This window comes from Parus major, chromosome 21 (genome assembly GCF_001522545.3).
Source record: "Parus major isolate Abel chromosome 21, Parus_major1.1, whole genome shotgun sequence".
Taxonomy (NCBI): domain Eukaryota; kingdom Metazoa; phylum Chordata; class Aves; order Passeriformes; family Paridae; genus Parus; species Parus major.
In genome coordinates, this window is record NC_031789.1 from 3,646,436 (window position 1) to 3,667,809 (window position 21,374).

Consider the following 21,374-nt stretch of genomic DNA (forward strand, 5'->3'; position numbering starts at 1 on the left):
CTCTAAACTGAAATAGTCAATATAAATGTCAATGTGTGTTTGTGCCATGCAGCCAGTGAGGCGACACAAGCCTCACATTTCAGAGGGGTGTGGGGGCCTGCCAGTGTGTTTTGTGTCTGTATACTTGTTCTAATGCTTTTTTTCATAAGGATGACTAAAATTGTATATATATTTATTAAAATTTTTATTTTGCTGTTTTGTTTTGGGGGTGCAAAAAGCAGTATGATGTCTAACACTGCTTTTCAGGCAAGTCAAGAGGCAAGATTCCCTGTCAGCAGCAGGTTCTGCAAACTGACATCCCCACAGACCCATCACAGAATGGTCTGGATTGGAAGGGACCTCAAGGACATCCTACCAGGGACAGGGACACTTCCACTACTGTAGGTCCCCTGTTCCCTCTCTTTCCCCAGCACAGGGTGTAGCTGCAGCATCAATTACTCAACAATTCCAATCTAGCCTAATGTTAATGTCATTAGTCCGCAGAGATCCTTTTGGAATCATTTACATTGAAACTATCTTTTAACATCCTAAATGAAAAATGCTCAGACTTCAGTGAATAGGATTTGAATTACAACCCTACCACATGTGGCTCAGCTTTATTCACGCTATTTATTAAACAGGGGAAAAACAGTGATGCAGTCAATTACAGAGCAATTACCTGAGCACTGCTGCAAACCTGTTGCCTTGCACTGCAGGGACGGTGGTTGCCCTTGAATTGGGCAGAACTTGCTACAGGGCACATGCCAGGCAGAGCATCCCCCAAGGCCCTGATCTCAGCTGAACCTTCATTCTGAGACACCCAGATACAAGGAAAACTTTTACTGATGAAGTTAAATAAGCCACAACAATTAAAGGATTAGGAATGTTATGGGTCTTGTGAAGAATAAAATCTTCTGGACATGTACAGGGCATTAGGAAAAGAAGCCAAAACTCAAGAGAATTTGCTGTGACTTTATGTTACTGCAGGAGAATACATCAGGACCCTGATATACAAAAGGATTATTGATATGTATGTTCCCTTCTGAAGAGACTCCCAGGAGATCCATTCCAGATTTAACAATAATCCATACTCCTCTTCAGAAATGGCAAAACAATGCTCCCATTTCCCAGGACTGCCTCCAACACAGGAATCATTAAGATGCCATCACACCCTGCATTCCAGGTGCTGTAAACACCAGCTGGAATAGGAATAAATCCCAACCACAGCTCATGAGCAGTCAACACCTCCACATTTCTGCAGCAGCATCTGCCTGTGGTGCCCTCTGTGGAGACGTGCACACTGCAAAGGTGAGTGTGCCACAGCCAAGGTGCGTGGGCCACAACAAAAGTGAGGAGATGCTGTTGGACTCCATGGTCTCTAATGAGCTACAGGGGATTAAGGGAGAGGCTGGTTATAAAGGGGATCAGTCAAATCTCAGGAGAGGCATCAGGACAATGCTATTTGCAACAATGATGAAGAACATAAAAGTGTCCCTCCTTGTGAGCAGTTTCTCCCTTGCTCAGGGCTGCTTGTTTGTGTCAATGTATGCACACGCGTGTGTCATATTTCCAGAAAGCCTCTCACATTAAACTCTCCTTTCTCATCCACAGCCATTCCACAGTATTTCTCTGGAATGCATTAAGCAGACTGACTGAACAATGTGATCCTAATTAGTTTGCAAACTACACAGCTCACCTCTGAGGGCGAGCAAAGCCCGTGTAAATTAAAGTGAACTGGAGTGAATTGGCTCAGGCTGCCCGAGGAATCACTCTCCAGATTAGGGATGCTCCAGAGTGCCCCCTCCAAGGCTGCTCCCACCCTCCCGTGACAACTGAGTAGATTTCAACCACGATAGCAGGGAATGGAGAGATGTAAAACCACTTTGCAGTTCAATATTCCATGGTGGGCTATTTTGTACAATGCAGAGAAGCCCATTTGGTCATTTTCCAAAAGCACAAGTCTGGTTCTTCGCAGCTGCCCCTGGCCCCAGGCTGCAGAGGCCACTGATGCCATCCCCACCCCGGTGAGCCAGGGTGGGCACGGGGACACTGCCAAAACCCAAATGCTATGGAAACCCGTGTGAAGTTTTGATGGTGATGTCCCAGGGTTTATGCAGTAATTGAATAATCTAAAATTTTCATTCCTGTCCTCATGGACTAATCTGCAATAGTGTTAAGGGACTGTTATGATATTAATTAAATACAAGTCCTGCATACAAAATTGATACTTCGCATCTCCATCTCCACAAGGGAGTTTCTCTCTTAATAAGACTGAAATCAAGTTTTACTTCTTTGTTGGTTTTTTTTGTGGTTGTTTTTTTGTTGTTTTTTTTAAGGAATTCATAAAGATTATTGAATTGCACCAAGGAAACAAACACCCAATCTACAAGAGACCAAGATGTTTCAAATACAGAAGCTCTGGTTTCTGGAGTGGGACTAGGGGCACAGTTCTGCCCCAGCCTTGTGACAACCCTTCTCCATAACCACTTCTCAGGCACTGAGGTTTGGAGAGATTAAAATATCCTCAACACAGGATAAAGAGCAGCAGGATCAACGCAGATGATTCCAAAACGCAGATGACAAGAGGGAAATTCACTACAAAAACATGACCTCGTTTTAATTTTAGCAGCAGTTTACTACGAATTCACGTGAAGGCGCAGTTACACTCTCCTGGAAAAGTTCACACACAAGAAAAGGCAGAAAGGCATCCGCTGAGCCAGGCACCTCCGATGAGGAGCAGCACCATCCAGAATCACAGCAAAGCTATTCCAACACTCCCCTTACTATTATTTATTAGTTAAAATTTTTAATTATGTGAATTGATTAGGAACACATCACCAGGGATCCTAATTAATTAGAATTTTAAAAAGGATCACAGACCGGAGATTCCATAAAGAATTGCACAAAGAGGTGCATTAAGGGAAAGGCCAAATTAACTTCTCCTTTCTGGTTTATCCAGCCTTTTCTAACAGGACTGTGATCAGATTAACCAAGTAATACTCAAACCCTTCCTGCACAGCAATGCTAACCAAGGCAGCAGCTTGAGGATTTCAGGCCATTTTCATTTAACATACACTTGGTTAACTAGTTTATTCCTCCTAATCCATATATATTTAAATGAGTGCATTACTAGTCAAATTAGTTTATTCCTTATTTATGTCCCAAATTTGCTTTAGCTGCCTCACCCATGCTCACCAAATCCTTCTATGTGGTTCTGATAGACATTGACATCCCTCAGGATCTGATGTAGACTTTTTGTTTCAAAATGTATTTTTTTTATTTACCCAAAACTTGGAAAGACAAAGGAGCCATCACATTGACAACACTTGGGAAGGAATTTATGATTAAATCTTCTACTACAAATCCCTGTTCAGAACTGGCTGGTCAGTAGCTTCACAGGCCAGCATGTTCCTCCTCCCTGCCTCCAAGCTGCCATTTCCAGAGCAATGTTTGGATGCTGTTGATGCTCTTGGCTGTCGGCTCTGCAAGTACTTTTCCATCAGTGTGACAATGATCCCTATTTATCTTCTGGCTGCAAGAGTCGCTGAGATGATCTGGCAGTGCCACAAGGCAGACAGTTATTTCATGCCCTGTTAAACCCTAATGCGGCTAACTACGGTATCACTCCAAATTTGAAAAAAGCCTTTTTTTGTTATTTTAAATCTGCTGCCTACGTGTCCAAGTTGAGAACATTGTTTCCTTTTAGAATGGTATCAGAATCCTAAACCCAAAATGCTGTCTGTGAAGTACCATGGTGTACTGATTGAGTAATTAATGAATAAGGTTAAAACTACATCATTCTGCCCAAGAAACACCTGGAAGTCAAGAAAACAGACTCCTGCATAGTTCAGGACAGAGACTTACAGTGACCACCCAGGTGCTGCCTGTGCATGAGAGGGTGCAAGTACCTCCTTGAAGAAAGAAAATCAGGTACTAAAGGGCTCTCAAGTTGGAGAAGGATTTAGGAATGAATGGCTAAACCCTGGTACATCCAAATCGCAAAGCAAATAGTTTAACACTTATTTTCCTGAGTGGTGATTGTGATCAGCCACAAGGAGAAATCCTGAAAGCTGTGCTTCCTCCAGCTTCCACAATGTGCCCATCTGTGTTTGTTACTTTCCAGGAGACACACTTCACTAAAAACAGAAATTAATGGGTTCAGTGCAGGACTCTTTAAGCTAAACAATGATCATCACCACATCCACACAGTCGGGCCCTAAAGGGATGGAGAGCTCCAGCTTTGGAATAACCCCAAGAAATTCCCATTTATTTTCTTGTGTGCTCATGTGGCAGCCAAAGGTCATCAACAATCTCTTGCTTCAGGTAAAAGGACAGCACAGGGTCTGGTGTTCTGCATCGTGAAAAGTTTACAGAAGTTAATTAAATCCCACTCTGCAAACCCGAAACAAAACAAGGCACCATTTCTGTGATGAGGACTTTTTTTTTTGGTGCTTGTCATAATAAAACATTGTTATTGGATGTAAAAATTATGGAACAAAGTTATGCCTCTCTGGTGTAATATAATGCAATACATTTAATACTATTTTAAACCCCAAAACCTCATTAGAGCAGACAGAATGTAAGAATGACAAATGGGCTAGGAGGAAGCTGGAGCACGAGATGAATTCTGGGCACTCATCCCCTTCCCGTTGCTGGCACTGACTTGGGGGATGCCAGGGGATTGTCAACCACCAGCAGCACGTGGGGAGCACAGGGTGCCCGTACCCCAACAGGAGCAAAGTGTCTGCCAAGGCAGGCCTGGGGGTGAAACTGGAGAGCTCAGCTTAGCCCAAAGTGCAGCCTGGCAGCTGCCAGACAGGCCTGGAAACACAGGTGAAACTCTGCCTGTCATGGACAGCCCAATTACCCCAACCCCAGCCAGGCTCACAGGCTGTCAGCTGTAACATCAACCCAGCCTACACACAAACACATACACACACATACCCACACAGACACACACAGACAGACAGACACCCACACACACCCAGCAGCCTCACCTCCTCGGCCAAAATGACACAGCTGAACACTGCAATTACACATTGTTGCAGCCTTGGACCACTTTGGCCCCAAGTCTGGTATCCAGTGTTGGGAATACAGCCCTGCTGCCTTAGGAACGATCTGGGCACAGCTCTGAGGGTAGGCTTCTGCTACCAGAACAAGTAATTGCCATTTAATAAATACAAAACTTGGATAAATGCACTTGTTATCCACACCTGTGTAAACCTTTAACATTAGAAGTGACCAGAGTGACCAAAACGGCTCTCTCCTCATGCAGATGTTAAGAAAGAGAAGTGCTGTCAAGCAATGATATATTTTAGAACAAACAGGCTTATTCCAGAAATAATGCCTCAGGTGAAATCACTTGCATGAATGTTTGAGTGGCTGAATACCATCAGCAAAACAAAGGTTTTCTCAAAACACACGTGGATTCTGGGCCAAATTCCACAGAAATTCTACCCCTGCATACTGCAAGACCAACACTCCATCAGCACACAGAAATTACAGCAACTGCTACCAAAACCTGGCCAAGATTTGTGAGAATCAGATCGGACCCATTCCAGCTGCCATGGTTACAGAGCAGCCCACCCTGAGGTGTTGGGCTGCCCTTGGCCAGTGCCTGTTACAAAACCCACGGAGGCCACCAGGAGATGGTCACTGTGGTGACAGTGCAGTCACACAGCCCAGCCAGCAGGCACACAGGCTGATGCTGAAGCTGTACTCGCAGTTTGCTCAAAGGAGTGATAAAGAACAAGTGTATTTGCTGGGGGTAGGGCCAGTTGTGGTTTAACCCCAGCCAGTGACTATGACTCAGGACATGGAGCAGGTGGAATTCAGCAAACAGGAGTATTTTTCTGAAGGTGAGGACAGCCTTTGTTGGGTTGAGGTGTCTTAGGGAGCCATCACCTCCCAGCCCAGCACAGCCCACAGCCACCCCCACCACGCTCCTACCTCCACTCCTTGCACCTTCAGTTTCATGTGATCCTCTCTGGTGGTCTTCCCATCTTTCCTTTTTTTCCAGCAATATCCATCTTTCCTGTATTTCACTTTCTTTCTGTTGTACAGGATCATAGAACCATTCTGTGGTCTAAAAGCAAGAAACAGGTTTGGGTTACATAAAGCAACAAAGCCAGACTGAAAGTGTTTGTGGAACAATGTCCCACAAACCAGCTAAAGCTGCACAGAACAGCAACAGCCAGAATTTGGTGTCAAATAAATGCTCCCCTTTTGCTGCTGTTACCAGGCTGAAGTGATGTCTGCGATCTGCAAACTGTTCCATGAGGACCTTGTACCTAATGCAGGAAGTGACAGTCATAGCTTAAAGAAAAAAAAAAAGGAAGTCTGATAAAATAGCCAAGATTTTTACTGGATGTATTTTGACTGCTACATGCTGAAAATTAGAAGGAAAGAAAATTTAGGAGAAAAAAGGATTGTTGTTATTTAATTACAATTTCTCTCTCTTGCTAACACATCAGCAGAATGAGATTCCGGCCACCTCTAAGGCTGCACCAGGACATGGATGTTTGCTTAAAATGACAATAAACAAGCAAAAAAGAAGGGAAGGATAAAAGCACAAGCTTATACATTGGTTTCACTGTTCTGCTTAGATCAGTGCTAGACAGGGAGTAACCTTCTCCCTTCTGAGCACCTTCTCAACTTCAAAGACACAGGAAAACTTTTACCACTTAAAAACTAAGACAGCAATTTGAAATGTCCTTAAAGGCACGGTGATGCCCAGCACACAGGAGCCAGTGTAACTTGGGTGTAGAGAGAGATCTTGCTGTTTGATTAGCGGAATCACAAGCAAGACAAGTCCATTGTAACTGAGAAATAACAAATACCCTCCAAGCTGGGAGGCAGTGAGTGTTTTTTCCACATACACATAAATATTTTTTGCTTGTGGCCAGAAACCCAAGCGCCATCCTCCCAAACTACACCTCCTCCTATCACCCAGGTCCCAGCAGCCTGGACCCAAGGGCTCAGGGAGGCTGCTCCTCCTCTCTTCCTCATACGCATCACCCTGAAAATAAACACTCGTGTGTCAGCCACAGTATCTGTTTGACAGCACTGTAGATAGTGCATTCATTCAGTGGAGGTATTGTGTATCTGATTTCAATGTTTATTCTATAACCCCCAGTCACTGCACATGTCAGCTCAAACCCTTCTCACAACACCAGAGAACCCCCAGGCCCTGTCGGGCTGTGTCCCACGTCCCCTGCGTGGTCAGGGCAGGCGATGAAAAGGCAGCGTGAGCTGATCTCCTGCCCGGTGCCTCTGTGCTTCACAAAACACGTGCTCAGAGGAGCTGCAGGCTCCTGATGCCAGGGAAATCCTGCTTCCCTCGCCCCCAGCGCCTCGTGGGCACAGGCAGGGCACAGCCGAGCTCTGCAGCCTCGCTGCTGCTCCGCAGGGCTGCAACCGGCTTTGTTACTCTATTTCTGCAATGAAAAAGGAACGCAGTGAGAGGGCACTGGCAAAGCAGTTAACGAGATTTATAGAAAATAGAGCCCAATGAAACAAAATCTCTTAAGGATCTCTGGAGCGGCTTTCGATTTTGATAAGAGTATATCGAGCTGCTTTAAGGCTCACAGAAAGCAGCTGGTTTTTAAAGATAACTCCATGAGATGAAACACAATTTTAACCTGATGTACACTGCTGCTGTATTTCACCTGCTGTAAGGAAGAAGAGAGGAAAGCTCTGCCCTGCTCATCCCTCAGCATTCAGACAAGTGATGTGTGGGCAGACGCAGCAGGCCAGGCCTGCCGGGGGTTCCCAGGGCATGTGACAGATGTGACTCCAGCCCAAATCTCTGGGGGTTTTGCCACTCAGCCTGAATTTGGGGATTTCCTTTTTCCCTTTGCAGATGAGAGGGACAAAGTCACAAGCCTGAGCGCAGGCTGCAATTCTCCATCAGCTCTGGATTTCCTCTCCTTTACGAGCCTGTGGCATTTAAAAGCTGCCTAATCTCTATTTTGGTTTCTTGCCTGTGGCCTGAGGGAAGGAGGGGGAAGGACAGGAGGAGTAACTGCAAAGCAGAAAGCCTTTTGTCTCAAGTATTGAAGAGATCTGGGATGTTTTCCTCCTTCTCACCCTGCTATCCACTGCCAAGGCTCCCACAAATTGCCACAACAGCCTAAGAGCTAATTTTGCCCAAATTGTTCCTGCTACAGCCAGGAAGGAGATCCTAAATTCTCTCTTCCAACTTATTTTTAATGTGAACAATCATCCCCCTGCAGCTGATGGGTCTGGGAACCTGCTGGTTGCTTGGGGTGAGTGACCCAGGGCTTGTGACAGTGCTCAGGCCACTGGATAAACCAGAGTTTCCCTCAGTAAGACATGGACAGGGAGGAACGGAGGAAATGGGATTTCCAGGGAAGATTTTCCAGAGATGTCATTTTGGATTTGACACCCAACTCAGCTGTGCATACTGACTTCTGGCACTAAGTCCTGCTCTGAGTGGGTTTTGTTTCTTTTGGAAACCCCTCACCTGGGTCATAGGAATCTAAACCTACTTATCTTGTTAACAGGAATCAGATGCAAAGAGAGAATAAATAGAAAGTAAGTTAAGGATATTTTGGTCAACTGATGCTTCATATCTGCCTCTCCATTAGTACTCAAATTTAGGTCCCTCTGGCCTGAAGGACAGAGATTTCCCCCTAATCACATTATTGCAATATTAAAAATGCTGTTCAGTTTAACCAGTTCCCTCTAAATTGTCACATCGAGATGTGGTAAATGTCAGACATATCAGTTAATGAAAACTACATTTTACTGCCTCAGGAGCTGGGGGTGCCAAAAGGGAATTGCAAATACTGCAAATCCAAAAGAGTCTCTTTTTCAAGATAACAGAGCAAGATCAGCCAGAACTATTCCTTGAGAAGGTCCATGGCTCTAAGAGTTATTTTTTTTATTATATAATCTGCATTTATTCCAGTTCCAATCCAAGAAGGATATTTAAAGGACAAATATGGATATTTAATATAGCTTCCATAAAGCAGAGGTACCACACACCAGACCCTTCCTGTACCTCAGCAGTGCACAAGCAGAAGTTGCCCCCACTGCCTGTGTGACAAGCCCCTTCCATCCCTACTCCCATCACCCTGAGAAATGGTTCCTGCAAACAGCCTGGATGATGCTATTTTCCACCTGCATGATATTTTCTCTGGCTATGAAGTTATCATGGAGCCAAGGGACAACAGGAGGGGACTATCTTCCATCTTCTGCATCTATGCATGATAATAATGAGAAATTAACTTCTGCTTTCCCAAAGGAGCAACCTACTGATGCAGAAACTGGCGGGGAAAAGCTGGAGTCCTGAAGGAAGCCATGAAAAGAGACAGCTTTTCAAGAAAATATTGCACCAAATCTGTGTCCCCGTTTCCTTAGGAATGCAAAGAAGAACAAGTCCTTGAACCCACCTTCATCCAGGGCAGTTTGGGAATGGGGAGAAGTGCCAAGAGCGAGTGTGACAAGGTACCTCCCACTCAGCTAATGCCCTGCCATGCAGCACAGCAGGCAGAGCTCTGGGGCTAGCAAACACTGCAGGTGATGAACTCCCAGTAACCATCTATTTCCTTCTCCTCTGCACTGTGTGCAGCTGTGCAGCCCTTGCACTGCAGCACTGATGGACAGGAACTGTCAGTCAGGAGCGCTTCCTGCCTGACATCAGGCTCTCAGGAACACCTCATCTCTTATTTCTTGTTTCTGCCCAAGAAAAATATCTGATGACCGAAGTTATTTCTCCCCTGAGGAATGCTGCTCTTCAAGTCTTCATTTACCTTGACATTTCCCCCACTGCACCTGTGGCTTATCAGAAGATTAAAGCCCAAATGGAAAACTGAAGGAGGAATCTCAAGCAGTTGCAGCCCTTGACATCTCACCCACCCTTGGCCATGCAGATAGCTGGACACTCATTCACTGTTGGTTTAGGAGGTCACCCAGACTCATTAAGGATGGAGGCACCCAAGGCCAAGGCAGAGCCATAACCCCTGTCTCAAGGGCATCACTCCACCAGTCCAGGGACACACCTGGAGGATGCTGTAACAGGTACGTCTCTTCTATATTGACAGAAAGCTTTAAAATTATATTTACATGGGCAAATGCTTTCAAGACTGTGGAGACTTTGTCCCTCACAGCTGTAACAGTGGCAGATCACACAAAAATTTGCTTGATACACACATTTTTCCCCCCTCCTAAATAAATGCTTGGCCTTGACCCTCAGGCAATGATTCACACTTGCCCTGAAAGAAAAGAAACTCCAGCATGTGCCCAGCCTGCACCAATGGGACCAAAAACCAAAGAAAAGCCCCTCAAGAACTCAATGTAGATGTTCAGACTTCACCATAACTGCTGGAAAGCCATAGCATCTGCTGGGGAGAGGCTGCTGCCATTATAACCTCCACTCTCCTCACTGCAAGCTGGGATTATTGGCACAGCAACTGAAAGAATCACAGATTATGTGTTTGAAATTTGTCTGATCTCTGAACTCTGCAGGGATGAAATAAAGACTTCAGAAGAGTCTTCTTATCCATGTAGTAGGAGGTATAAATCACAAGGAAATGTAAATATTCTGCAAGTTTTTTGTATCTAGAATTAAACGTCATTTGCATTTAAGATGTAAGTGAACTTCCTTCTTATCTACAATATTTAAGAAGTTAAAAGTCTCAAGTCACAGACTTAGCAATTTTATCCAGAATTGCGGTTAACGCAATGGCTAATCCCATCAAGGGGGCATTAATTGGTGTCTAGATGCTCCTTCTCATAGCAGCAGTAGGCCATAAAACTTAATCCTTACCTCCTCTTTCCAGCATGTAGCCTCCGTGTTCATCAATAAAAGTAATGTGATTCATTAAGTATGGGAGTAATTACCTGCGGCTCCAACAAACAGGACTGAACGAGCCATGCCAGTGCCAAGTTGGCTTTTGTGCCGTCTCACAGAACTGCCAGGGGCTGCCAAGGAAAGCCCTTCTGCAAGATCAGGATAAATGCTGATGGCTGCAACACAAGCTGCAGACCACTACACAGCTGCTGGGCTTCTCCTTGGTGTGGGCTTGGATACCCATCACCAGTCCTACCCCAAAAGCAGCTCCTCGGTGCTATTTAAGGAGTGATCAGGATGCTGGTGCCACAAAAACACATCGTAAAGACACTCTGTTTGCATGATGCATGGACACAGAAGTTAATCCCTGGAACATCTGGGGCTCTGCTGACAGAGGCAGGAGCTGACTGTCCTCCCAGCAGTGATGTCCCTGCAGCACAGCACAGGCAGGTGCCAAGCACAGCAGCTTCAGCTGTGAGTGATGGGGAGGCAGAGCCTTGCCCATGTCCCCGTGGTGTCCCTGTCAGGCTGCAGAGGCCAAGAGCAATGGGGCAGCTCCAGGCACCTCGGTACAACAACAGCTCTGACCAGCACATAAGACCAGTACAGGTCTTAGCACATCTTCTGTGCTAAGACTTGTACTCACAAACATGTCAGAAATGAATGTCTTTGCTCTGTGTCCTTGCTCTTGACTACAAAACAGGTAACAGGGCTACCAGCACTAATAAGAGTGATACAACTAACAAGAGGATCTGATTTATCAGTATCCATTTACTCTGCTGCCATTTATGTTTAAGTGCATTGCAGCTGGCCCCAAAGTGTGAACTCCACGGAAAACGCATGCAGCACCTCTGCCTATCATGGCTACTCAGCCTGATGAATTCCACCATTACAATCTTCTTTGTAGAGCCAATTAAAAAAAAAACAAACAAAGCAAACAAAAAAAAAACCAACACCAAAAAACAGGTTAAAAACCAAGTAGATATGTTATTGGTAAGCACAACCAGGTGGGTGAGCTCTGCTCTCCCAGTGACACTCAGTTCAGCACCTTGTCTGGACCTCCCTAGGCAGGAAAATCCTTCCAGTGACCTGTCCCAAAGCTGCATGTTTAGTTCAAGCAGTTAACAACAGTTTTCCCCATATTTTACTCAGCAACATGGTAATTCACATGTTGATGGCTCTGAACTCTGTAACAGACTTGAAAAAGAAATGAGAAACAATCTTTATGAACTCCTCAGCACACCGAGCAATTGAAGCCTCCTCGTAACGATGTAGGACCAAAGACAGAATATTAAAATTGTCATTAAGTGGAATGCACATGAAATGCTAAAAAGTCTTTCTGCAAATTATTTCTTGATATAATGTCATGCTGTAGAACTAAATCTTAGTACAAGGTATGAAAAAAGACAGTTAAATCAACTTTGTTCATTTAAATATAATTTTAAAAGAACTGGCATTCATCTCTTTATTGCTCAAGGATTTTTATCAATTTCTTTAGCCCTCATTTATTTCTCTTCCCTACTCCCATGGGGATACCATTTGATTTATTGGGAATTAATTCTTACAATTCATGAATGCTTTAAACTATTTTCAGATTAATCACCATCTCCACTGGTGCACTGAGGAGAGCCCCGTTCCCTCTCCGTGCTCACACAGACCAAAGGGCTCCAGCCCCCGGGTGCCAGCAGCCATTCTGCCTTATCAACTGCTCTCTCCATGGACACAGATTGATACAGCGAGGACCAAGGGCTCCAATTAACTTTTAAAAGACTTATTTGGAGATGGCCTTCTCCTGCAGGCAGTACTTCAGCTCTGGATCTGGTCACTTCCCAGCACAGCAGCGACACATGTGTGTGTGCAAACACTGCTGTGTTCTTATGGGGAAGGAAGAAAATGGAAGAAAAAATCTGTTTATTTAGTTAACTTACTTCCTGTTCAATATCCCCACTTGTAACAACCATCAGCTCCAGACTAACAAGGTTTCCACAGCTGTGTCAAAGTGGGGCTGTACCTTGGTTTTATCCAAAACACCACACACCAGGGAAATTTGCCAGGATGCACATGAACCATGTCCTTGGGCTCTGGCAGGTGTCACCTCCCCAGGACAGAGGCTGGCGGGAGCCACCTGGGCTTTGCTGGTAAATGGGAAAAATCTCACTGGGGATGGGAGGAGAGCAGAGGTCAGGGGAAGAAAAAGGGTTCTTCCCCTTTGACTCATGACTTGAGACACTATAAAAATCCATAAATATTTGAAAATTGAATAATAATAAATTAATTATACATTTTAATTGAGAACCACTTCAAATCATAAACACAGTTCAACAGCTGATGAACTTCTAACCCTGCAGGCAGCAAAACAGCAAAGACTGGAGGAACTGGTGATGCTGGTATGGGAGGGAGCAACTCCCCAGCTGTGGTTCAGTAACACATCTGTCCCCCATCAGCACAGCCAGGCCTGAAGATGGGCAGAGCACTATGGAAAGGGCTGGAGAGGGGACACAGTGCTGCTCAACAGCCACCACCAGCTCACTCTGTCCAGGCAAAAGCATCATTTGCAATATTGCAATTGAATTTAAAATGCTGATTTGCCTTGGACTCCGTCAATTGCTGGGACTCCATTGATTCCTGATTAATAGTAACTATGTACATAAATCTGTATTAAACTGGAAACCAGTGATGCTCAAACTGTCCCAGAAGCTGGGCTGAATGGGCTGCCTGTCCTAAGCCCACAGCCAGGACCATCAGCTCTTTGGAGGGCTGAAGCTTAGGACTGAGGCAGTTGTTGAGGTCAGTTTTAAGATGAGGCAACACAAGCAACCCCAGCCCTGTGTGGGCAAAGAGAGCGCTCCCAGAGCAGGAGGGCAGAGCTCACTGTGCATCCTCCAAATGAGTTCACAAGTGGTGGCACTGACCAAGCCTGAGCTCTCTTCAACAGTCACCAACAAGGCAAGTGCTGGAATGCCCTGCAGCAGCCTGTTCTCAGCCCTTCTTCTCTTTCAAATGAACCTCACAAATATAATCTGTTTATTTATATCAATTTAGTCCCATCAATTAATGATGACAAGGCAATTAACTAGAATGCCAGACAGTAAAAAATAACCACATAATGCCTTCTTTAGAGGAAATCTATTATGTAATTCCAATCGGTCTTCATTAACACAAAGTATTCCAGTAAAAGGTAGTAATCTAGTTATAGTCTGTGAAATATGAAGATCCGCAAAGTAATTTTTCAGAATTAAGGGTATTTTTAGTCAATAAGAAGAAAACCTGTCTGCATTTTTTTTGCAAAAAACTTTTTCTGCAAAAAACTACACAACTCTGTGACATAAGGAACCGGTCCTGAGCAGGCTGTGCAATATCACCAAAGAGGCACTAAATTCCATTTATCACCTCCCTTCCCCACAGCATTTGGGGGCTGGAGCAAGCTGAGAGCACGGCTGCACCCACTTTTTCCATCCCTCATCCAACACTCGCTGCACAGGTGCTGGCACCAGAGAATGGAGTCTCAAACCAGCAACTGTAGCTGTTTTCAAACACCCTGACAAGCAGGAATTGCGCTGCTTTGTGTTCAAATCAGTGTTCACAGCTCTGTTCAGATGCTGCTGCAGTACCCCACTCATCCCAGCCATTTCTCCTTCACACTGGCTGCACAACTGCCACGAGTGACAGCACAACCCAACCTGGCTCATTTCTACCTCATGGACTGAACAAGTAACTTGTGCACAGAACAAAGACAACATATTTGCTTCGGTATTTCATGTGAGGCACTTCAGAATTACCAGTGTTTTAATGGTAATAACCTAATTTATTAATTGTATATATTAAAAATTCAATTTTTAGGAAAAATGAGATGAAAAAAATGAGTCCACAAGACAATCAGCTTCACATGGAAATACACATTTTCTAATTTTAAGCCTTATTCCCCCTCAAACTTATTAATAAACTAGTAGTTGATAAGAGAGAATTAACCCCAAATATAGAAAATCCTGCAAACAAAGAACACAGACAAATATAAAAGTAGTCAACCACTTCTCCAAAACATGCCCAAGCTGTTAAGTACTCTTGACTTAAAATTTCTAATGAAGCAGCTTAAAAATCTCAAATTCCTACAGGAATATGTTTACAATACAAACTCAATTATTGTCTTATTCTGATGCTTATCATTTCTTACACCCTCTCAGCTCATCCTACTTTGGAATTTAATTACATTCCAGTATTTTAAGTTCAGATGAAATTACACATTTTCAGATTAATTTAGCCTAAACCAACTTTTGATAACAGCCAATCCTTTTTCTATCATGCCCTAATTTGTGGTCCTACAAGTCAGCATAAATTGCCCTTTTAAACCTTGCGTCACCCCACTATAAAGCCACGCTCACTGTCCCCAAACCCAGCACAGCACCCAGCATCGCTGGGTCAATGTTTGGGCAATTTCCTTTGATCAAAACCCTCCTTTTCCTCCTATCTCTGTTATTTTCTGAGTTCAGCTGACAGAGAACAGTCAAGGGGTGACTGTTCCCCACGCACTGGTTCAAGGAAGGCGCGACCTTTTCTGTTTAGTTAAAATCCAAGGGCGATGTTCTCACAAGGACATTTCAGCTCAGCTGTCACAGGAGCAGCACAAGATGGGAACAGAGGCCTGAAGCAAGCCCAGCACTCAGCTTCCCCAACCAAACCCCAGGACGTGAAGCATTCCCTGACGGACACCTGATGCTTCCCACAGAGCTGCCAGCATCGTGCCGGGAATCCCGGCCTCTCCCCAGGCTGCCTGAATCCAAGCACGGCCTCCACAGCTTTCCTCTCACCTCCCTCCCACCAGTTGTGATCTGATGCAACTGTCAAATCCTCGGCATGTTTGAAACCTACTTGTTCAGGAGCCAAGTGGAGACTCATCTAATCCCTGCAACGAGTCAGATGCTGCAATTGTGTTAATGCCATACAAGATTTCACTTTCCACAATTTCACCAAATTTTTAATATTGGCAAGAAACTAGGATTTAATGTTACATAATCTGAAGAAAACAACTCAAACCCTACTCATTTGATCCTTTTTATACGTTACCTAGAGTGTCCCTCATGTCCTTCCTAAGGGCAGAACCCCCTCTCTACCCTGCCCACTCTGGCACATCAACACTACAACAGTGGGGCTGTGCCCACATCACCTGCTTTGGGTGCCCTCCCACCTGCACGTGCCTCCAGCTGAGACCAAATACTGTCTCACCCAGTACTAGGGATTTTGGTAAAGGCACGTGGGCAGACTAAAGGAAGCTGTAATAGATATAAAAGTCTCTCAAGATCTGGGATCTGTGCAGGATTAGAAGTGACTTTTTCATAAATTTCAGGAGTTGTGGAGATGAGAGCAAGGATTGAAGAGGAAAAGAAAGCAGACAAGAGCAGCAGTTAGAAAAGCCTGGGAGTAAAACCAGTGGGAGAAGAGAAGGCAGAGCAAGCATGCAAAGCTGTGATTATAAAATCCTCCAAATCTTTCATATCCTATATTTAAAGCAGAGCACAAAATGCTGCCCTGCTCTTGGCTACTACTGTTCTCAAAGGCCACAGTTTATTAAAAAAAAAAAAAGTTTGCTGCACAATTTAGAACTAGTTGGCTCTGCTAAAGCTGTCTGGGATTACAAATGCCATTGAGCAGGGAGACAGGTCCCCACACCACATCACCACCAGTGTTACCATCCCTGGCCTGAGGCATCTTGCCTGAATACTGCAAAGTAGAAGAAAAATGCTGAACAGTGGAAGAGCCATGTTTCACCTTGGCACTGGGAGTTGGGATGGTGCACTACTTGGAGAACCTGTCACCTTATGCATGGAGTATTTTCTTGGCAACTGGTACAACAGCATCACCCTTTCTTAGCTGTTGATAAATCCTGTTACACAGCAAAGATTTGTACCAAAGCTTTAATTTAATTACTGTAAATAAACCCAGCAACTTGGCCAAATAGTTTCATGAGTTACCAGCCCAGCCGAGGGCCAGGACCTGTAATGCTCCTGCAGTGCTGCTCTGTGTGACATCCCAGGTAACACACTGCTACAGATTCACTGCTTCCAAAGATCCAGACAAAGCCTTCAAAACAACTTGGGTTACTGCCACAGAGACACAGCCCCAACCCTGCACCAGCCCACTTTGGCTCCTGACTGTACTGTGGTTCCAGGAGCAGCCCCACTGGTGCCCTGCAGCACTGATGCTTCCAAAGCCCTTGCAATTGAGTGCAGGTCACGATTTCAGCCCCTGTGCCACACTCCCATACTGCTGTGAATGAGCTTTGTGGGGCTGCAGAGAGAACTGATGGCACCCCAGAGAAACAGGTCAAACAGAGGCTCTTGGACATGCTGCTAAAAGAGGTTTTATCTCTCTTAAGGAAATGTGGAAAGGTTCCTGCAATTGTCACTTTGCTTCCTTTGCTTGTAACTGTGTAAATCAACCCCTAATACCCTGTTTACTCACAGCAGCTTAAGAGCAGGGGGAAACACGGGAGCCCTTTAGCCAGAGAGAATTAAATAAAATAGTGGGAACATCCCACAAATACCAAAGTCAATTAATTCATTTGTTACAGGGCAAGAGTCCTGCATAATTTGTCCTTTGAGTAGTTTATTTTAGCTAATTGCTTATCCAGCAAGAAGATCTCCCCTGCATGACCCATTTGCTGTGCAAGAGGCTCAACTGATGAGAAATAAATGGTCACCTTCCAGAGGGCATGGAGTGACAGCAGGGATACTCCATATGCTGCTCTGGTCCTCAGGCCCACATCTAGGGAGAGGAATGCACCCCCAGCCTGACACCTCATAAGCAGGGTGAGTGTTGGTGACTTCTCCTGAGGAAACCAGGAGACCAGAGTTCCCCTTTCCAGAAACTAGGATTTAATGTTACATTATACGTTACCTAGAGTGTCCCTCATGTCCATTTCCACCCAGCTGCATCGCTGCAACTCACAGCACTGTCTTCACCCTTCACTTGCCTTTTACAACAGCACTTAAGGCAACACCACAATTCCAGTTGTGAGGGTGGAGCTCTCTGTCAGCCACATCACCCACTCAGCTTCTCTACCAGAGGCAGAGCAGAGGCAGAACCAAATGGCTTAATGTCTCACTTGTACATCCTCTGTCTGTAAACATTGCTGGGAAACAGGTGGAGCAGAGCTGTCAGACCCACAGCTGCCTTCAGCTAGCCAAAAGATGGAACCAGGACAGATGTTATTGGTCTTATCAAAATTTTGTAAATTGAACAGTGAAATGGAACAGCCTTATTTATCTTAATTTAGTTCATCGTTGACATTTACAAAATAAATACAGGAATAATACTGTGGGCACAATTCACTCTCACTGATAGCAGCAGGAATCACATGTGCTCTGACAAAGGACAGGGAGTGACATGGCTACTGTATGCTGGAAGCAGAGGGTGCCAGAGGATCCCCAAGGGATCCCCCAGTACCTCTCAGCTCAACACCTCCTTGCAGCAACAAGTACATCCTCACTGGACAGAGACAGGCAATGCTGAAAGGAGAAAGGGGAGGACTGCAAAGTGATGCTTTGAGATTGGCTGGGCAGTGGGTTTTGAGTCACCACCAAAGAGGCAACAGGATTTCTGTCAGGAAAGCTTCAAGCTTTCACATTCCACTGGGAGGCTTCTGATGGGCTTTTACTGATGCTTCATCTCCCTCAGAATCAATAGAAAACAATAATCCCACAGCTAGGCATAAATCATGTTGCACAACTCGGCAAATCATCACGTGGGATGCCTCGGGACGAGGCCACTTCTTTATTTCCAGAAACAGCACCATTAATGGTTTCTGCCTGCCAAGCAACAAGATTCCCACTTTACAGCACTGGAAATCTCCACCCTACACTGATCCCAGCCACTGTCTCCACTTACTGCAGAGCAAATGTGGGCAAAGCTCATCTCAGCTGGTGGGGAGCTGGTGGGTGCTGGTACTGGGGACGAAAGGAAGGGAAGCAGAGGGGCTGCAGAGGGACAGATGCCCACCCACCCTAACACCAGTCCCAACAGGTGTCTGCCAGCCTGCAGCCACAAAGCCACTCCTCACACCAGTCCCAACACACACCCACCTGCCCAGAGCTGCAAGGCAGCTCCTAAAACCCCTTTTCCCACTTGGCATCCTGGTGATGCTGCAGCAGGTACAGCAGCCCTGGGCAGCACACTGCACTGTCTGTTTACAGGAAACAAAGCTGCTGCAGCACGAGTCAGAAACTCAACGCTCCCACAAACAGCAGCTCTGGAAAACCCCAGCAGCACCTTCCCTCATGTCACTTTACCTCCTGTCAGTAACTTACAGGAAACAAAACGGCCCGGCAGAGTTATCCGAGGCTGTGACACTTTAGGTACATCTGTAATTAAAACACAGACACCAAAGCTGCGAAGCAGCACCATAAAGCAGATCATTTTACAGCTGGCTGGGCTCCCTCTGATGTACTTGAGAACCATTTTTAAGTGACATAAAGTTTAACATACCGGTACATCTGCCTACCCACCAGATTCTACATGGAATTTAAAATTTAATTATATTAAAGTATTGTTACAGTGCACGTAGCAAGAACGCCAACCAAGTGTAACTTGAGGAGAATCTTTGCCAGATTGTTGTAAATCTGTGTTTTCAGGACTAGGAAGAAAAAAAAGAAAAATTCAAACCTGAACACCTGTATCAGTGCACTCAGCTTCATTATTGCTCACCCACCAACTGCTCCACATTTGGGCTGAGCAGAATCACAAACTTGTCCGGTGTTTCACTACAATGTCAATGCACACCTACAGCACCTGTGCCTGCCAAGCAATTACTCCTTACACCACAGCAAAAGCAAAGCCTGCTCACTGCCTACACACACTTGTTCAGCACCAAGAGGAAAACCTTAACGTCTGCAGGCAGCTCCTCATCTTCCAGCAACCACAACACAAAGCAATCTGTCCTCTCCAGCCTGAGTAGCAGGTCCTCTGGGATGCTTCCAGCTGCTCTGCAGACACAGGCACAAACATCCTCTCCCCAATTCCATGTTTCTAGCACATGCTGGCTAGCATTCCAATGGGCAACTTAAATAGCACTGTGCTTGTCATATAAGACACTGGCCCCATCAGGAAATCAAAGCATCAACCCCCTGGACACAGGGTACCCTCTGCCCAATCCCTGCCAGCCCGAGATGGTCACGGTGCCTTGCTTCAGCCCTGCATTCCAACCTCAGGGCCAGGTTTCCTGGATGTAAAAATCCTTGTCAATAAATAAAGAACTCAAATAAAAAGTTTATTTTTCATCAGTTGCCATCTGCAGCCATTAAGATGCAACAAGCTGTTGCTGGATGGTGTTTTTGACACAGAGAATGTATTGGAAGAAACAAGAGAATAACATTAAGGGTCAATTAGGAGCAACTTAAAGGTTATTTTTGAATATCTTACCTCCTGGACAAAAGAAGGTTCTTCAGTGCCATATGAGAATATAAATTAAGTTACAAAAGTCTTTAAGATGCAACAAAGACTTTCATTTTGTTGCTGTTTAAAACAGCCTGAAGAACAAATAGCAGGTCTCCTGTTGCTCTGCAGACTACACACGTGATGCAGGAAAGGGCAGGTCCAAGGTGGTTCCACAACAGCCATCAAGCCCTGTCCTTCACAGCCCCCTTTGATAGGAAGCACAGAATGCTGGACAATATGGAATTGTCTGCCAGGTTTGGGTGTGACCATCAGAAGCCTCAGCCCAACACCTCTTCCAGCACACTCTTTCCTTTCCTCTGTTCTACCCAGGACAAGGGCAGCTCCTCACTGATCCCACAGCCCAGGAACCCCAATCACAGGCCCAGTACAGGAGGCTCACACACACCAAGCAGCCTCCTCAACCCTAAACATCCTCCCACATGGGATCAAGAGAAGTCAGAGCCTGCCAAATACTGAATGTCTGTGTTGACCAAAGCCATGCTGTTTCCCTTGGCCATACAGAAAAATCTACCAAGCCTTGCTGCAGGCAGATGGGTTTGCTGAACTATTTCACTGCTTTTTTATCAGATAATTGCTTTTTCTCAGGATTCCATGTTTTCCAGAGTTTTCCTCTCCTGCAAGGGACAATGCTGGAGGACTCTTATGAGTCCACATGAAGAGGGGAAGGGGTCTTTGCACTCCAGCCCTGTGTGCCTGCAAAGCCAGGCAGTGGGGGCAGCTGCTTGTGTGCATGGAGCAGCTGTGGAGCCACCATTGACACGTATCCCTCTGATATGTGGGAGAGCCCAAGCCTGGTGACCATGCACAGGGGCTGCAGAGCCACTGCTGGGCTGGAAGGGCCAACCTTCAGCTCTGTCCCAGATGAATCCACAACAGAAACACAGACCTATTGCCTTGGTTGTCCAAGTTGGCCAGTGACATCTTTTGCTGTGACACAGCCCTTCTGAGCTGCCAGCTAAATGCAGAGGGAAGCTCTCCCAGAGGACCAGCACACACCAGGCTGGATTTGCCATGGGAAGAATTTGGAAGGAATACTTGAAGACCATCACCTGAGTGAGGCCAGGCATCTGGATGGCTCCCAGCAACTCTGCCCTTAGGTCACTTTACAATCAACACAGTGAGCTGTTAGAAG

General features: G+C 45.4%; 1 protein-coding gene across 6 annotated transcripts in view; it reads right to left on the bottom strand.

Moving 5' to 3' along the window:
• CAMTA1 (calmodulin binding transcription activator 1) overlaps window positions 1-21,374 on the bottom strand; it is a 234,801-nt gene that overhangs the window by 147,762 nt on the left and 65,665 nt on the right. For all 6 annotated transcript variants that reach the window (XM_015648182.2, XM_015648184.3, XM_015648185.2 and 3 more), the window contains one exon: window positions 5,929-6,064. In XM_015648182.2, the coding sequence (XP_015503668.1) occupies window positions 5,929-6,064 (136 nt within the window). The remainder of the gene's footprint in view (window positions 1-5,928; window positions 6,065-21,374) is intronic.